At 47.7% G+C, this 17,088-nt stretch overlaps 1 protein-coding gene across 1 annotated transcript; it reads right to left on the reverse strand.

Moving 5' to 3' along the window:
• Window positions 1-1,797: 1,797 nt before the first annotated feature.
• On the reverse strand, window positions 1,798-13,950 carry LOC144144999 (glutathione hydrolase 1 proenzyme-like). The gene is made up of 4 exons (XM_077676498.1): window positions 13,880-13,950; window positions 11,058-11,180; window positions 3,571-3,662; window positions 1,798-2,052 (listed from the first exon to the last, which is right to left on the reverse strand). The coding sequence occupies exons 1-4, from the start codon at window positions 13,948-13,950 to the stop codon at window positions 1,859-1,861; spliced, it is 480 nt and encodes a 159-aa protein (XP_077532624.1). The 3' UTR covers window positions 1,798-1,858.
• Between the last annotated feature and the right edge of the window lie 3,138 nt (window positions 13,951-17,088).

Raw genomic sequence — 17,088 nt, forward strand, 5'->3', positions numbered from 1 at the left:
ACCTCAGGCGTACTTGAGGCAGCATATAATTGCATAACCAGGACTATCCGCGTTCTTTTAATTGAGAGTAGCCGTTAAAATGTTCTTGCAAAAAAAAAAAAAAAAAAACAAGTGAAAAATGGTGTCTAATTGGGGCGAGGTAAAAGAAAAGACTCAAACAAGCCATGCCAGCTCGAGCAGTCCTTAGCAGAACAGAAAACAAAGGTTCCAAAATATGGCGCGCAAGTACTGCGAACGGGAGAAAATTGAAAGGATTGTGCAAACATCCGCTGCATTCATAGGTGGGTGGAGTATATTAGAAGTGAAGTGCTGCGCAGTGAAGCCCCGTTATAATAAACAAATCGCGACCTATAAATAACGGAATATTTCACATCATGCGAGTCACTCATAATACTTAATTCATCCGCGAAAATTGAAACTGAAGCCCTTATTCTTTCTCCGACAAGCAGAACAACCACTTGAAGGGAATAAGGCATAAGCATCGTATGCTACGTGATCCTTGGGCAAGAGCATGGTGAACGAAAGACACAGTTGGAGGGGCTCTGAAGCATCAATCAAAGTAAGTCTAACCGCACACGTGTGTGGGAGAAAAATTAGGTAAAAAAAAAAAAAAACTAGCGAAGTTTTCACTAAGTCGTGCAAGGCTTGAACCATAGCGAAGCTGCAGGATACGCAACCACTGAAGGACATCACCACGCATTCGTACAAGTTTGAAATTGTTTATTTACATGTTCCGTCGTTGCTTTGCACTGCGCTAGTAGTATGCATCGATGTCGTCATGTTCCTCACACCAAGTATTATGCGTGGTAGCGCATGACGACAGCTGGGGCGCAGCGGCGGCGCGTATACGTGCTCGACGCATGCGCGGATTTCCTGGAGTCAAGTCAAGGTTCCGTCGAGCAGGTGTTGCGCCAGCTGTGGCGTTGTTGGTTGGCAGACAACGCGAGGCGCTCCTCGGGATTTTCGCCAGTTTTATTATGCTTGATAAAGCCACTCGGCGCGAGCTAGGGACACTCGGCAATCTGCGCGAGGCACGCGCTCACGAATGCTCAGCATTTTCTTGCCATTTTTCACGTGCTACGCGTTACGCGCGACACATTACCGCCAGATACAGCAGCTCATCTGTTATATCACCCCCTCCCCCGCCGAGAACGTTCTGCAGGCTTGTCATCGCCCACACTGGAACGTGAGAAGAGAAAACTGTTTCCTCGATGCATTACATCAGCCTTCACAGCATGGAGCACCGTTGTATCCATATGGAAATCCACAGCCAAAAGAAACATTTTGTTTCTTGATGAACATTTTGACACGCCTTGGATTTTTATTGTATTCCTTCAGAACCGACTATCCCACAAATCTTATGCGCGTGGTTATTTCTCACAACCATAATTTTTTATGGCCTGCTATTCACGCAGTTACAAGCGAACACTTCAAGCGCCAAAATCAATATTTATATATCAAATTACCGTGCTTTACGCGTGGAAGCCTAGGCAGGAGTGTGTATCGCAGTGGACAGCTAAGAGTACTTTTTCTGCCTGAGGATTTGAGAATATGAGCGAAATCTTAACACCCCGGCGCTCCCGGGGTTTTTTTTCACCACAACGAAATAACCAATCAGCCACGTCTGTCAGAATAGCGCCGCAATGCCCAGAGCATCAGAGCCAGAGTTCGCCAAGGCTGCCAGGAATTAGTTTTTGTTTTCCTTGTCACAATGCCTTAGTTTTACATTAAACACAACAATTCAATCGAAACCAGCGTTATTGATTGAATTAGGGGATTCGCTCAGTATGGGGTCGCTATAATTAAATTTATTATATTACCAAAATTACATTCAAAAACATTGTGGAAGTCCAGACGCTTACAGAAGGTCTGCCGCTTTTTTGGGGTGAATTGCCCGCAGATACACGGCGAGCTTGGGGTCAACCGGGAAGCCGTTAGTAGCAAGATCGATGGCAGGCTTGATCAGGTCGGCCCAAGCAACCTTCGAGTTCGTCATCCTCAGCAGATTCTCGTAACCCATAACTGCCCCAGGCACAATGGCGGACATCGGACCTGGACACCGCGCAAGAGAGGAAAAGACAGGACCCGATGCTTCAGTTTTCACAATAAGGTTGTCTGTACTCCCCAACAACTATGTAGCATTAGTGAGACTTCCCTCGGACAGTTCGCACCAACAGCCCATATAGATTCAGTCGAGCAACTTGCCTGACTGCCACCATGCTAGGGTAGTCGCTGGCTACGAGGGGGGAAAGTGGGCAGGGAAACGGATCGACAGACGGCAGATCAGAATATAAAGTCACAGCTAAGCGAAACAATTTTACAGAAGCAAATAAGAACCGTAAATGACTGGAAACGGTAAATATACAGGCAAGATTTACGTGCGATTCCCTTCCGCTCCAGGCTAGGGAACAACGTAGGGTGGCGCGTAACGGGGAAAGCGGTGGCTTCTTTATGGTGCCGAGTTAACCTATAAGAGAAGGCGAACTACCTAGTTTGATAAATGTGGAACTTGAGACATGCACTCCGCTGGGAGTCTGCCAGGTGTAGAGCTGACCGAAGTACCTATACACAAAGCGTAGAACAGAGGCAAAGCTTGTTTAAATTGAAACAGAACAGGGAACAACTTAGTAAGAGACAAATGTAAACAGAAAAAAATATATACCTCGTAAGTGGAAACGGAGAAAATGCAATAACTATTCGATTAGCTGCATAAACATGCAGGGCACATAAAGCTTGATAATATGGTGGTAATACAAAACGACCTTGAATACGAAAAAATGAAGGAAGCTCACAATAACGCCTAAGACTTGAAGGAAGCGAAGCTGTATGCAACCTTCCCGACCATCACGGCGAAGTCCACGATTGCGGCCGATCTCTCCTGTACGCTCTATATAAGTTCCCTTAAGGCGTCTTCATCAAAGCGCTCCAGAATGACCTGCTGAAGTGAGCGTGTGTGTGTGACTTCGGCGAATAAGGAAGCCCAACATAACATTTGACTGCAAAAGTGCACCCGCGCAGGGACAACGCGCAAGGCGTGAATGGCGTTTTGCCTTGAGCAATGTCCCAGTGCAGTAAGTAGCCCTATTTCTGTCAAACTGTAGGTTCGGCCACGTCATTTGCCAATTTGCATACTAGTCCACTGCGATTGGTCATTCTGGACAATTGTGGTGAAGACGCCCTACGAAACTTAGAAGCTTTCATGCACTCTCTGCAAGCCTGTTCTGCTTGCTTTATTAATAACGGTGCATTGGTCTCGAACGGGGCCCTCGGTGCGTGCAAAACTCGGCGCGCGGTGGAGACAAATCAATCTGTTTTAACCAGCGGCTGCCAAAACTTCTTCATGGGGCTCTGTGCATGCCTGAGTGCTGCGTTTCTTTGGGTTTTATTCAGCAGCACGTGCTACAGAACGCGTCGTAGTTTCATGCGCGTTTCTGATGCACGCCCAAAACGCGTTGCATCAGTGGAAGTACAGGAACTACTGGTTCCAGACGCTGAATTTTTCTCTTAATGCAGCATTTTTACTGCTTTCGCGTTAAAATACGGGTAAAAAAATCATCACTATTATCTTACCGATAAGGTTTTCCATGGTGACATTCTTGAACGTGTCCTCAGTGATGGCAGCCGGGGAGACACCAAGGGCGTCGAGCACTTTGACCTTTCCTCTGCGGAGAAAAAAGCGAAGAAAAGACAGCGGAAGGCGACAATTGTTAAGTTTACGTTAGCAGGACCAGGTGGTGTATTAATGACTGAGCCCAAACGCAGTCATATTCGATTAACATCAGCTTGAAACTTTTTGTCCATGCCAGGAGAGACATTACGGTTGCACTTTGTAGGCGGCGGAAAAAATGTACGTACAGTCACAGAATTCCATCTACGCCATCGCTGCCATCTTGTTACGCCGAAAAAGTTGCCCTCGCATGAACTCAGCGCGTTCAGCGCGTTCAGCTGTCATACAGTGCGTGAATTTTAACACGAAAGTGTTTTATTCCGGGATGCACAAAGATTTCGCTGACGTCATATCCGTCACGGAAATGACGCCGCTACAACGAAGCAAGCGGCCTGTAAAAAGTGCACCCCTGCACACAGGGTCTTCTTGCGGGGAAGCAACCTTTAGTACTAAAGAGTACGTTATACTTAGGGTTGGTTGTTTTCGGGTCTTATATTTTAACGCGAAAGTGTTTTAGGCCGCGATACACGAAGATTTCACTGACGTCATATCCTTCACGAAAATGACGCCAGTACACCTTTGCCGAAGAGACCCTCCAGCACGCCGTCGATCGCCAAGCACACCCATAAGACAGCCGCCGACCCGCAAATCATACTCAGCTGCAGATTTCGCTGCACATTGCACTTTCGTATTTTCCCGATTCTTATGACACAGGAATATCAACCACAGTTTTTCCTCATAATTCTGCGGCAATCCGAGGCGGCGTTGGCAGTATTCTGAAAGAGGCTATCGTCTCCTCATTGACCGTACAAAGAATTTGCTAAAAATAGTATTGAATTGAACGCGAAGGCCAATTGAAGGAGCTGTGTCGGAATTGTCTGCGCGCCAGTTACAAGCAGACGATTGCGTACTTTGGTCTAGTGCATGGATGTCATCGTCACGGAAACTTGGGGAAGCTCCCGACGCTACAGCTGCGAACATACAGCGGTGAGTTCTGCCCGTGGCTCAGCTTCCGAACGCAGTACAAGGTAGCTGTGTATCACGACCATTGCCTAAGCAAAGACGAGAAATTTCAATACATTTTGTCGATTCTAGGGGGATTTGCGGCTCACTTCATCGCCGGACAATAAGCGATAGAGGACTGTTACGAAGACGTCGTTTAGTTTCTCTCTCGACGTTCCGGGGACACGCGCTGAATTGTGCGATACCTTCATGAGACCCCGTGTGTCAATCACTATGGAGCGTTTTAAAGACGATCGTCTTTCTTGGGTTACTTAAACCCAGAAATTTTGATCTCTGTCTGTCTGTCTGTGACTTGATTCAGCCACCCGGCCAAAGTGAAAAAAAAAAAAATCTGCGCAATAGTCTTATATACTCAGAGCCAAATCTAATCGCCTAAGTCCGGTATTAATGTTAATACTTGTCAACATTGTTGAACAACAACAAGGCAACGCAATTATAAGGCACAAAATCAATACATAAGTGATATCTGCAGTGTTCCTTTATTAAAAGATCCATGGCTTCTTGATTTTTGAGATAGCAAAAGATATACTACATCTGTTTCAGAAAACCGTCTCCTGCTGTTGCCCGCGCTCCTTGCGGCATTTGAGAAATCACACGGCAACAGCAACGAAAGGTTCCACTAGATAGGTTCCTCGTTCCGCTTGGAACGCACGTGGAAAGGCAATTTGGTTCTATAAACGTTGAAGTAGGGCGCGTCGATTCAGGTGTGTCGCCGCCGTACGGCAGCGCTGGCAGCGAGGCAACCGATTCGGAGCGGTAGAACTCGGTAAATTTAAAACGACATAAGCAAACCTCTAACGTGTTATCTTGGCACGAACGAGACGGGAAAGAAACAGCATGAGAGGTCAGCAGGAAAGAAAAGGGAGGCATTTACTTGGGAAATATCGACACGGGCTGTCGTCTTTTGTCGACATTTTCCACGAAAGGAGCAGATACGGAGCCAATTTTTTTCACCTTGCCCCCTTGGGTCGGTTTCACTACATTGCGAGGAAGTCGTTTTGGAAGGAAATATAAGATCCCTGAAATCTTAGTCTGCAGTCGATTAGATGTTCTCTGAGTAAAAAATAAACAAAAATATCCTGTGGTGGTGGCCCAAGGGCCTATATTATAAAATACCTCCTTTACATCGAGCCCCTATATATATATATATATATATATATATATATATATATATATATATATATATATATATATATATATATATATATATATATATATATATACAGTCAAACCCGGTTATAACGAACTGCAATATGCGCCACTATTAGTTCGATATAGCCAAACCCGCCTATAACGAATTTATTGTTACGAGTTCGCAATACGCGGGAATCTCCTTGCCATCCCCGCATGCAGAAAGTATGTCATTACCATACACAAAACAACCAATTTATTGCAAATAATAAAGTTACTTTCCGGCTTAACGCCTTAACTGTCTACTTCCAAAAAAAAGTGGTGATTTTTGTTTTCCCTTTCGTATTGGCAGCGTCAACTAGCACAGCGTTCTTTAAACGAGACATTGTTTGCTCCAGTTGGAGCCCGTGTCCTTCAATATCGAAGAAACATTGGCGGAGGAAATCGACTGCCGAAAGGACTTCATTAAGCGTCGGATGGCTTTCATTCGCGACATCCTCTGCCTCCTCGGTGCTTTTCATCAGCATTACGACGGTGCTGCTGACGGTGCCCTCGTCCGAGGGGCTTACAGTGACGGCAACGTCGTCGTCGACACTCAGGAAGTCTTCGAAGGACACTCCCTTCGTCACAGCATCGGGAAAGTTGGCGAGCTGCCGCCTTGGTCCGGACTCACTGACTGGGCGGGTTCCGTCATGAGTTCCGCGCGTCGGAAACAGTTACGGAAAGTGTCGGGCGTCATGTCACTCCATACGAGGCGCAATGTCTCAGTCGGGGCCTTTGTTCAGAAGTCGCGACCGTTCAAAATCTTAATCGCCGCTCCGATACCATGCATTTTGGCCGCCATTCTAGGCACCCTGAGTTCGATATATCAGATGTGAAGTTCGTTATAAGGAATGTGTTTCGCGTGTATTTTCGTAACTGATTTATTTTTGTTCGATATATAGCATAATTCGCTCTATCCGGGTTCGTTATATTCGGGTTTGACTGTGTATATATATATATATATATATATATATATATATATATATATATATATATATATATATATATATATATATATATATATATATATATATATACGATAGAGAAGTCAAACTGACAAAACATAACATTTATTCTAACGTTTCGACCGGGGACCGGTCTTTTTCAAAGTTACAAATAGCGCAGATCAGTTGGGTTTAAATACATTTCAGTTTTGGGCGGAGCAAGCAGATGTATCAAGCAAAACGTAGGCTCTACGCGACACAGAAGTATGCGAGGCCACAGAACGCAAGGTGGGGGGGGGGGGGGGGGGGGGGGAGGGAAGCGTTGAAGTAGTGCCGGTGAACAGAGGGGAAAGGGGGGCTACGGCCGGACTGGAGGAGCGGCGCACGCGCACTTTCATACGACCTGCGCACCCAACAAGGAAACGATACAGCAGATTCTTGACAGAGTGAGGGCGCTTCGAACCAACCCTCTACCCTCCCAACCCTCTTTTTTCTTAGTCGACGCATCGCCTCTGGCCGAGCGAGATGACAACGCTTGCCGCACGTGTTTTGGATTTGCCGCGGAATATCACCGGTACCAATGAATGCACTTCAGTTGCATGATTAAGAGTTTTAGCTGTATGTTTTTGACAGTGCGCTCGCTGCCAGCGGTCCGCTCAGCCCGACCGGAGCGTGAGCAGCAGAAACACGTTTAGCTAAGCGATAACCGTATCTCCCTCGGCGGGAAATCATTCGCGTCACTGGTCGTGCCCGGTGCGCGTGCAAAGCAAGGCATCATCCGAAAGGAAAAATGAGAACTGATATTTCAGTCACGGAAAATGCCGCGTTTATTGCCTGCCTCACCATTGTCATATAATACAGTCGCTGATAATATATGAAGGCCTCGCATATTTTTCTTCATGTGCCCCGAGTTGAAATGTTTCTTTCAATTTTTTGATTAGCCGCTTCCGAGTGATAATGTTAGGCTGTTTGACCCTATTAGACGGAAAATTCAGAAGGGGGAAGGAGTCGCCTATTTTAATGACGCACATGTAAATTTACACGGACAGGTATCACGTGTAGCCACGGCAGGGCTCGGGCAGTGGCAAATGCGCGCGCGCCGCCGCTCTACCCCGCCCGTGCTGTAGGTCAACCGGCGAGGGTTGGTCCGCAGCGCCACGAACTAGCGCCGGTGAAAGGTGGGAACAACCTTTTCTTTCCTCCATGGGTGGGAACTATACCCGAAGCGCAAGCCGTATGAAAGTGCGTGCCCGCCGCTCCTCCAGTCTGGCCGTGGGGGGGCGTAATCAAGGGGAACGAGCTAGAGTTACTGTATATTGCGTAGCGCAAGAGTTGCGCGTCTGATTGCCACATGCCGCGGGTTCCAGTTTGACATAAAGCCCGCTTTCAGTGCTGCGGACAGTCAGTTCTACCATAGCCTCCTGGTTATATAGGAGGCTATGGTTCTACTCAACTGGGCATCGGCGGTTGTGGAAGCGGCGGCACCGGCGGCCGCTCATCTGATAAGCGGTCCGATGTCGTCACAGAACAGGGAGGATTATGTCGTGCGCCAGTTTTCGCTCGGCCGCTCCTCGCCGCTGCCACTGGCGCGGTGACAGCTTTTTCACGCGTGAAGGGTGGCTTTCCCGCACGACCTGGAACTCAAGATGGCGGATGGACGCGCAACTCTGCTCCCCTAGGGGAGCTATATACAGGGATTCTAGAACGAGCCCACTCGTCAAAAGCCCACTCGTCACCGGAAAACTCGTCATAGGCCAACTCGTCACACCGGCCTTTTGGTACAGTGCCATCTCGAGATAGGAACTCTCGTGCGAGGCGCCTTTTCGTCGCATGGATTTCGTTACACCGCGGCCGGGTGAACAAAAGCCTAGAAGCCGTGATCGGAAAATGACGTTGAAAGCCGGTCTGAGGCTCGTTTCTACAGTGGTAAGTTCGTTACGGCTGTTTAGGGAGGTCTGTGCGACCAGCAGGCGTGCATAAAGAGCTGTTTTTTTTTTTCCTTTGAGGGGAAGGGGGGGGGAGTGGGGGAGAGGTCAGCGCGAACTGCGCTTCTTCAAGTGCTGATCGTCAGAGGTGTTGGGTGGGGTACTTCCGCTTTTTCGCGCATAACCTGCCCTTGCATACAACCCGCACCTCCACTTTCAGTCTGGGAATAAAAAAATAAAAAAACTCCCGCAAGGCTTGAACCATAGCTAAGCTGGAGCATTTTTTTCCTATGTAAACACTGAAGGACAGACCACAAGGCTTTGCATTAGGTTTGAAATTGCTTATTTGTTGATTTGATTGATTTTGGGGGCTTAACGCGTCGATGTTGCAGGGAGTGAGACGCATTGTAGTGAACGGCTGCGATTTCATTTTGAACCACTGGGCATCTTTAATGTGCGAGCGCCGAAATCTCGAACACACGGACGTTTTCGCTTTTCGGCACCATCCGAAAAGCGGCAGCCGCGGCCGGGAATAGAACCCGCTTCCTTGGGCTCAACAGCACAACGTCATATCCACTGCGCCACCGCGGCGGGTAATTGTTTGTTAACATGTTCCGTTGTCGCTTTTCACGGTACCAAGATGTCAACAACCGCATCGCTAGAATCCTGGCTGATCACGACAGCGGAGCCCCAGTCAACACGCTTCGGAATATTGCCCGCAACATCCGCTTCTGAACGGATGCAGTGAACAACGTCGGAACCCAGCGCTGAAGACGCCTACACAACGAGACAGCGAGGCAACAGTGAAAATAGTACAACAGTACAAAGCGAGTGCAATTAACATTTTTTTAGGTATTTCGTGCACAACCTGTTCACTGCGTCATTTATAACAATTTGTTTACTTTTTCTGAGTGCAATTTATACAAATTTGGATGCGATTATTATTTCAATATGATTGACTCGGTACGACGTCAAAAACTTTGAAAGAACACTTGCTCGCCTATATCATTTTTAAATGGGCGACGTATAACAGGCGGAAACATCGCTTTAACGTTCCAAAATAAGCTCGTAATGCGAGTTTTCCGTGTGACGAATATTCCGGCGACACGAGAATTCCTCGTACGAAATGCCCTGTGGCGAGTTGGCATTCCTGACCAGTTTACCTGTGACGAGTTGGCCTATGACGAGTGGACTTGTGACGAGTGGGCCTAGACCCATATACATACATATATATATTGAGAGAGAGAGCTCCGAGATGCTAAAGGACCACTTTTAATTAGGCTGCCGAGCACAGGCAACGGAAAGACGGAACAGCCCGGGGATGATGATGGTTATCCACAGATGACAGTGGCGATGGGTTTGGATGGGCAGATGGAACACAGGGATTCACCCGCCGTGTTCCACACTGGATATAACAATGATCATGTCGCTTCCACGCTTAAATATCACAGCAGTACACTCCCAATGCCCACAATATATATATATATATATATATATATATATATATATATATATATATATATATATATGCATTACAACTTTACACAAATGCTTTGCGGGCAGTAGATTTTTTTCAGGAGAAACATAGCGAGTCTGACGACAACACCGCTGGAATGTGGTAGACTCTGAAGGTGGGTAAAGGCAGACTTCAAGTGCGCACAGATGATACAATCTATAGCACAAATTTATTGCAGTCGACACTCAGTACTTGCCCTGTAAAACTGACTGACTGACTGACTGATCAATTGACTGATTTAGGACATGTGCGAATGAATAAAAGAGTGAAGTGGACCAACATTCAAGGCTGCAGAAATCATTTCAGTTTAAAGAGCTCAGCCCAACGCACCAGTGTGTGCATATTTGCTGGAATAACAGCAGCAACTGTTGCGCCTCAGAGCTTGCGTCTACTGTTTCGCTCTGATGTCCTACGACGCCAACCAGTACCGGCAGCTGTACTTACAGTGAGTACGAGTACTTTTTCACATACGCACCAGCTGGCGACTTCAAACATCGTAGAGTAACGCTAGGCCCAATGTCCTGTGGTTAGGCGTCACGATAGGTAACCTTCAAGTTGCGCCTGACAACGTACTAAGCGATACCATGCACAGTCGTGCGACTTATGTCAAGCTTGAGGCACCGGTTGACGACGCTATAGCTCAAAACGTGACGCCCTGTCGCCGGGCAGTGCCCCGTATACTTTTGCTGCGCGACAGTCCTCGCTCAATAAAATGGAAACTACGGCAAGTTTCATGCACTAGACCATTATCTTTGTCCACGAAGAAGGCCTAGCTATAGGCTAACGGTGCTTTCTAGGTGCAGTCTTACTTTGAATAGTAGGCGGCAACGAAACCTCCGCCAATCCCTGTTGAGTATGGTATCTTGACTCCCAAGCAGAACAACATGGCGACGGCGATGTCGCCGATGGTGGCACCGTCCTTCGCCAAAGCCCTGCGGTATCACAACGGTATTTATGAAAGGCACCGCCGATACGCGGCTCTGTTTGAGCAACAGCGAGCGCGTCAGTGCTACGGTAAAGTATTCCACTACCCCCCCCCCCCCCCCCTTCACCCGACGTTTGTAGGCGGGCTTGGTCAACCTATACTACGCCCGAAATCCCACTAGCATTGAATACAGGCCGAAGCCTCCTTGAAAAGTCGATATTCTGCCTGATGGAATGCCTGCACTGCCAAATATAAACTTGTCTAGTGTCCTCTTTTTTATGGTACAGTTGGCTTCCACAGGGGCCAGCTGCCTCGTCAGGGCCAACGCTGATGAGTAACTTCTGCACGGATAAGAAGTAGAGTCCGTGATAACTGACGGTTTATTTTCCCGCTTGATGGGGAACTTTGTCATTTATTCATATATTGACTTGAGTTGTTTGCCTCAGGTTAAATACACGTCACGAAGTGGAGAGTTTAGAACATATGAAGAGACTAAATAATACTTGTACAGTAGGGACAGTTCCAATTATGCAGTGTTGGCTTTGCCGCTCTTGAAATAGGTGAAGCTTTGAATGGTTCAGGCTGGGCAGGCGATTTCATTCATTCGATGTACACTGCATGAAAGACTGGGAAAAAATGGCTGCGGCTTAGCTCGGGCAGGCCGGTTATGCAGCCCAAGCAGCCAAAGTACAGGTCTCCAAACGAACGATATGGACTGATCGAGCGTTGTGTACTGCAAGCACTCACTACTATCGTTTCCTCAGTTTCCGAAGCCACCGTCCAAGTCGAAGGGGACGCGTTCATCGCCGCCTCTAAATCTCGTCGCTGTCATCTTTCTGCATCTTTCTCTAAACGCTTAGGTCGCCGAAGGTCCCGCTCTTCCGTTATTTCCGCCTGACGCTTCGCGCGCTCCTACTCACGTTCCCGCTTTAACTCATTAGCAAACCGAGCAGCGTCTGCAGGATGGTCTGACGCAGCTTGCCGCTTTCTCCACTAGGGCAGTGCAGACAACACAACTTCGGCCCAGATCGGCGAGTGTACTCGCTTTCTTCATGCCTGTTTTTTTTTTTTTTTTTCGTTCGACATCTTCGATCCGACTCGTCGTACCGACACGCGAGGCTGTGTCGGGCAGCCGTTTTCTTTTAAATGCGGGAGCAGGACCCTGACAGCAGTGTCGAGCTAACCCCTCCTCTTGAAGCAAGCGTTGTGATTGGTTCATAGACCTCATAGTACTTGTTGGCGCTCAGCCAGCTATTGTGATAATTTGAGCAAATTTCACTTAACATATATATATGAGACGGTCGGCACCGAGGGCGTTTATTCGGAGCGGCAGGCCAGAACACAAGTCCAGGGATTGATGGTGTGGATGGATAGCAGCAGAAGCAGATGAGGTATGTCATGATGGTGGTAATGGTAATGAGAAGCTGAAGTGTCATGTGGTCTACACACAGAGTAAGAAGTAGCAGATTGTTGCTCACATCCCCCCCCCCCCCCCCCCCCCCCGTCCTATGCGGGAAAGCAAACGCCATGAGTCGCAGCCTCTCGTGATATGTTGGGCGTGAACAGCTTTAGCCTGGACACATGCACAATGTCCTTTCCCCTGTAGCGGTGGCGCGGAGGAGCGGTACTAGGAGCGACACGATAGTTGAAGGCCGATATTTGTGGGTAACGGTGTACGGGCGAATACATTAGTGGAGGAATTTTTCACCCAGTCGGCTTACGATGTGCGCAAGCGTGTTGAGTATCTTTAGTCGTGTTCAGATAACCTGCCTTACTTCACAACAAAAAGAAAACGATGCAGGTATGCTCAAAGATTATAGAGTTAAAACCGCAAGCTGGTAGCCAAGAAAGTCTGGAAAATGGCTACTCTAAATACGAATGTACATGGTACAAAAATCGGTGACCGGGCACTCCCAAACTTTTACATTTATGTAACTCAAACCAAACGTGACGTTAGTAAACCATGATTAATGTATTCCCCCCAGCAATCACGGCACATGCCAATGTTCCTATATCTAGAATTGGTGCGAATGAAAAACGTGGTGATAAGCGTCCCGCCCTCATCACCGCCGTGATGATGATGTGCTCAGCTCATCTGGGATGTCTGTGATGTGCTAACCCTGACTTGGCCCCATCTTCTACGCTTTCTTCTCGTTTTCTGAGCCTCTGTAACACTCTGCTCTATCGTTTCATTGTCCCTCTGGTCCCCCCTCCGTCGCACTGGCTTGTATGAAGGTGAGCTCCCTGCCGAGCTCAATAATATCCCCAGGGCACTTCTTTTCCTTTTCCCTTCCATCGAACCACAAAAAGCTGTGATCAAGCCGAGTAGCATATTGATATGCGTTTTTTTTTTTCGTATATTTCTGTGATTGTTATTAAAGGAGCACTGACACCAATTTTCGGCGTTAATATTATTGCACAGTTCGCTTCCTTCACTCAACAGAATACCCTGGCTGAAATATGAGCGGCCTGCGGCGTGAAGAACATAGTTCAATTGGATCGCATTTATCGCGCCGACGGAGCAGGGCGCGGAGCGGCACTCAGCAAATGGACATCAGCGTGACATCACTCCAGGAGAGGAAAAAGAAGTGACGCGACAGCACTCGCCAAAAACTCGTGACGTCACTTCACGCGCGCGGCCCCACGAGCGGCGAGTAGAGGTGTGCGCCGAGACCAACGTTACTAGACTAGGTTCAGTTGCCAAACTCTCCGCCGACGCCGTGCTTCGACGGTGTCTCCACTTTCAGTTTGTCCGACAGGTGGCGGTGGCGTTCCATCGAGATCCAGCTTTCTCAGCTGCTGGGCATGCTAGGCGCTATACGGGCGCCGAATTAGCGCGTTTCTTCACGCGTAACCAGATGGAAAACTGCAAACACATCACTGCAACACATCCTAGCCACTGACGCTCCTTTTATACTTGTATCAAAGCATGTAAGCGCGACATGCTTTCGAGTAACGAGTTCGAAGCTGCCGGAAACCATCTGTCGTTTCGCATGGTTTCGCTGCTTTTGCGCAAGCCTTGCTTTTTTATTACTCTCCGAAAATGCGCCGTTGAGAGAACACACATTCTGCATTAGTATTACGTTCATCGATTCATGCTGCAATAAGAGGTGGCATCCGTGCCCGTAATCATGACGCGGTTGGGACCGTTTTTGTCTACTTAAGTGTCCTTACGGCGACGGTAGGATTAATTGTTCCCAGCGGCGTCTTCGGCCACCTGGGCTAGTGACACAAGACCTCGGTAAGAGGGTCTGTGCTGAGCAGCGCGGCCTCCCACTGCTTCTCACTTGTGATTTGGAATAAAATGGCTAAGAGATTGATTGATTGTAGGGTTTAACGCGCCGACGCAACGCAGGCGATGAGGCGCGCCGTAGTGGAGGGCTCCGGATTAATTTTGACCACCTGGGGATCTTTAACGTGCACCGAAATCTCGTACACACGGGCGTTTTTGCTTTTCGCCTCCATCAGAAAAGCGGCCGCCGCGGCCGGGAATCGAACCCGCTACCTCGTGCTCAGCAGCGCAACGCCTTAGCCACTGAGCCACCGCGGCGGGTAAAATGGCTCTGTGGGGGTTTTTCTTCGCAGGACCAAATCACATGCAAAGTAAACGCTGATTCATGCATCTTGGCAGGCAAAGAATGAACACTGCAACTAGCGATTTTTGCACGAATTAAAAGTTAACAAGGCAAAACAGCTTTCGTTCAGCGGTTTATTTATAAATGCACTGGCCTTCCATTTCAGTCCACACTGATCAACAGAACTGTACAAGATGTTTTAACAAGCTGGTCCACAACACTGGTTAACAAACTGGTCCATGAAAGCAACATCCTAGTAATTGCTCGCATTGCTGCAGTCCAGACAAAGCACATTTTTTCTAACAGGTATTTACAAAAGCTTAGCACGCTTCCTGGCAACTTTAACTTGCACACTTGTGTCTTTGTGTTGCCGTAGGAACCTTGCATAGAAATGCATGCGGGTGACCAGATAAAACTTTATGATGCGTGCAGAGAGCTCTTCAGAATGCGCATCACATCCGACTTGTACAAGGCTGTGTCCTTGTGTCAAATCTTTGACAATGCACCAAAACAGGTCTCCAAACACTACGTTGTCCCTTGTTCTTTCCGTTATGGTGCTCTCAACGCGGGTAAGAAGTGACGTCAAGTCTTTTGATGGCAGCTGGAGGGCACCCGGAACAAAAGACCGCATCTCTGTCAGAATGGCTGCAGGTGGTACGTCATCTGTAGCAAGAAGAGTGACCTTGCAGTCATCGCAGCTCGAAAACTTTTCTGCTTTCTTCACCACGTATCCTGCAAGGTAGTACAGAGCAGCATCGTGTGGAGTTGGTCGACCATAGTCGTGCTGATTTGCATCCTCTTCTGGCATCTTCTCCAACACAATGTTGTGCATGAGCTGTCCGAGCTTGTCTTCTCGCTCCTTCTTCTGATGAAGGACTTCCAGCCTCTTCGAGCTCAGGCTCTCCTCCATGGTGACCAGAACAGGATCCGCATCGCCAGTGCAATTTCCTTTTGTCGCCATCTTTAAAGGAGTGTACAGGCTCAAAAGCCTGAATATTTGGCCAAAATGTACTATCGTAGGGTGATCTTCGTCCCCACCAAACGACCTCACGACTCCAAAAAAGCGCTGGGGATAAAAAAAAAACTGTTAGTGAGAAGAGGAAAACAAGGAATGCAAAATTACACCAAAATGAATCCTAAAAAATACCTACTTCCAATGGGTCCTGGTTCAATTTCGCAGTCAGCACATATCTCACATCCTTGTCAAGAAGCAGGGTGATTATGTCTAGAACTGACATCAACGTGACTCGAAGAGATTCCGTCGTCAACTGAGATGCAAACAGCTTTGTGTTTTTTTCAATGCTGTTCTTTTCGGTCTCATTCAGCATGACCAGGAAGTCTTCTATCACCTGTAGCATGACAGACAAATGCCCCCTTAAATATATTTACCTCATAGTATAACACAATAAGCATACGGACACCCATTACCTTGATCTTGGGCGAGTTCTTACGGATGCCAGTAGCAGGGTGCTTGGCGTTGAGGACATCAAACAGGTCGTTAACCTGCATCGTGAACATTTCAGTTCCCTCACTGTCCTTTAAGCCTGGCTCACGCTGCTCTCTGTAAAACTTCAGCCCAATGGCGACACTCCTGCTGAATAACTGAAACAAAGGTTCAAAAATCAAAAAATCATTTAGAAAACTTGAATAAAAACTAAATGTACGACATCGGTTAGGTACCTGTGTTGCAAGTCTAACATTCATCTTTTCCAGCTTGCTTGGCTTGACGTGCGAAGATGTGAACTTCGGAACAATCTTGAGGTGGCTATCCTTTTCAGCTTCGTACAGGCGCACGTAGTGTTCGAAGTTTATGCAGTTGGTGCCAGCCTGGTAAAAAACAGCAAGAAAGGCATAAGTAAATTTCATGTAGGCTATTTGTGCAATCCCGTTTGAATTACCTTTGCATATGTGTGTGTCAGGAGATGGTTTCTCACACACTTTATGATGTGGGGTACATCACACAGGAAATGAAGAAACCTTCCGTCTTCAAGCGTCGGGTGAGGAATCTTGTTGACAGGGTGGTGCAACTTTCCAGATATGCCAAGATGTGTCCACATTGATCGGTTGTTGCCCGCACCATCACTAACAACACCCAGAACTGTTGCACCATGGCGCTCAAGTTGCAGCACTGATTCCACAACAATCTTGGCCAACACAGCCCCAGGAGCTGCCCCCCTAGTGGCGAAACTGGCAATGGGCTGAACCCAATTGTGAAACAAAGGGATGAACATTAGTACAAGGGCATGGTCAGCCAAGATGGCCTTGCTTTTCTCTCCTGTGTTTTCAAACTCCACAAAGCCATCAAACTTGTACGTGGATTTGTTGAAGTCCACTCCCTCT

This window comes from Haemaphysalis longicornis, unplaced genomic scaffold, assembly GCF_048455015.1.
Source record: "Haemaphysalis longicornis isolate Haplotype H1 unplaced genomic scaffold, Haemaphysalis longicornis Haplotype H1 scaffold_7, whole genome shotgun sequence".
Classification (NCBI taxonomy): domain Eukaryota; kingdom Metazoa; phylum Arthropoda; class Arachnida; order Ixodida; family Ixodidae; genus Haemaphysalis; species Haemaphysalis longicornis.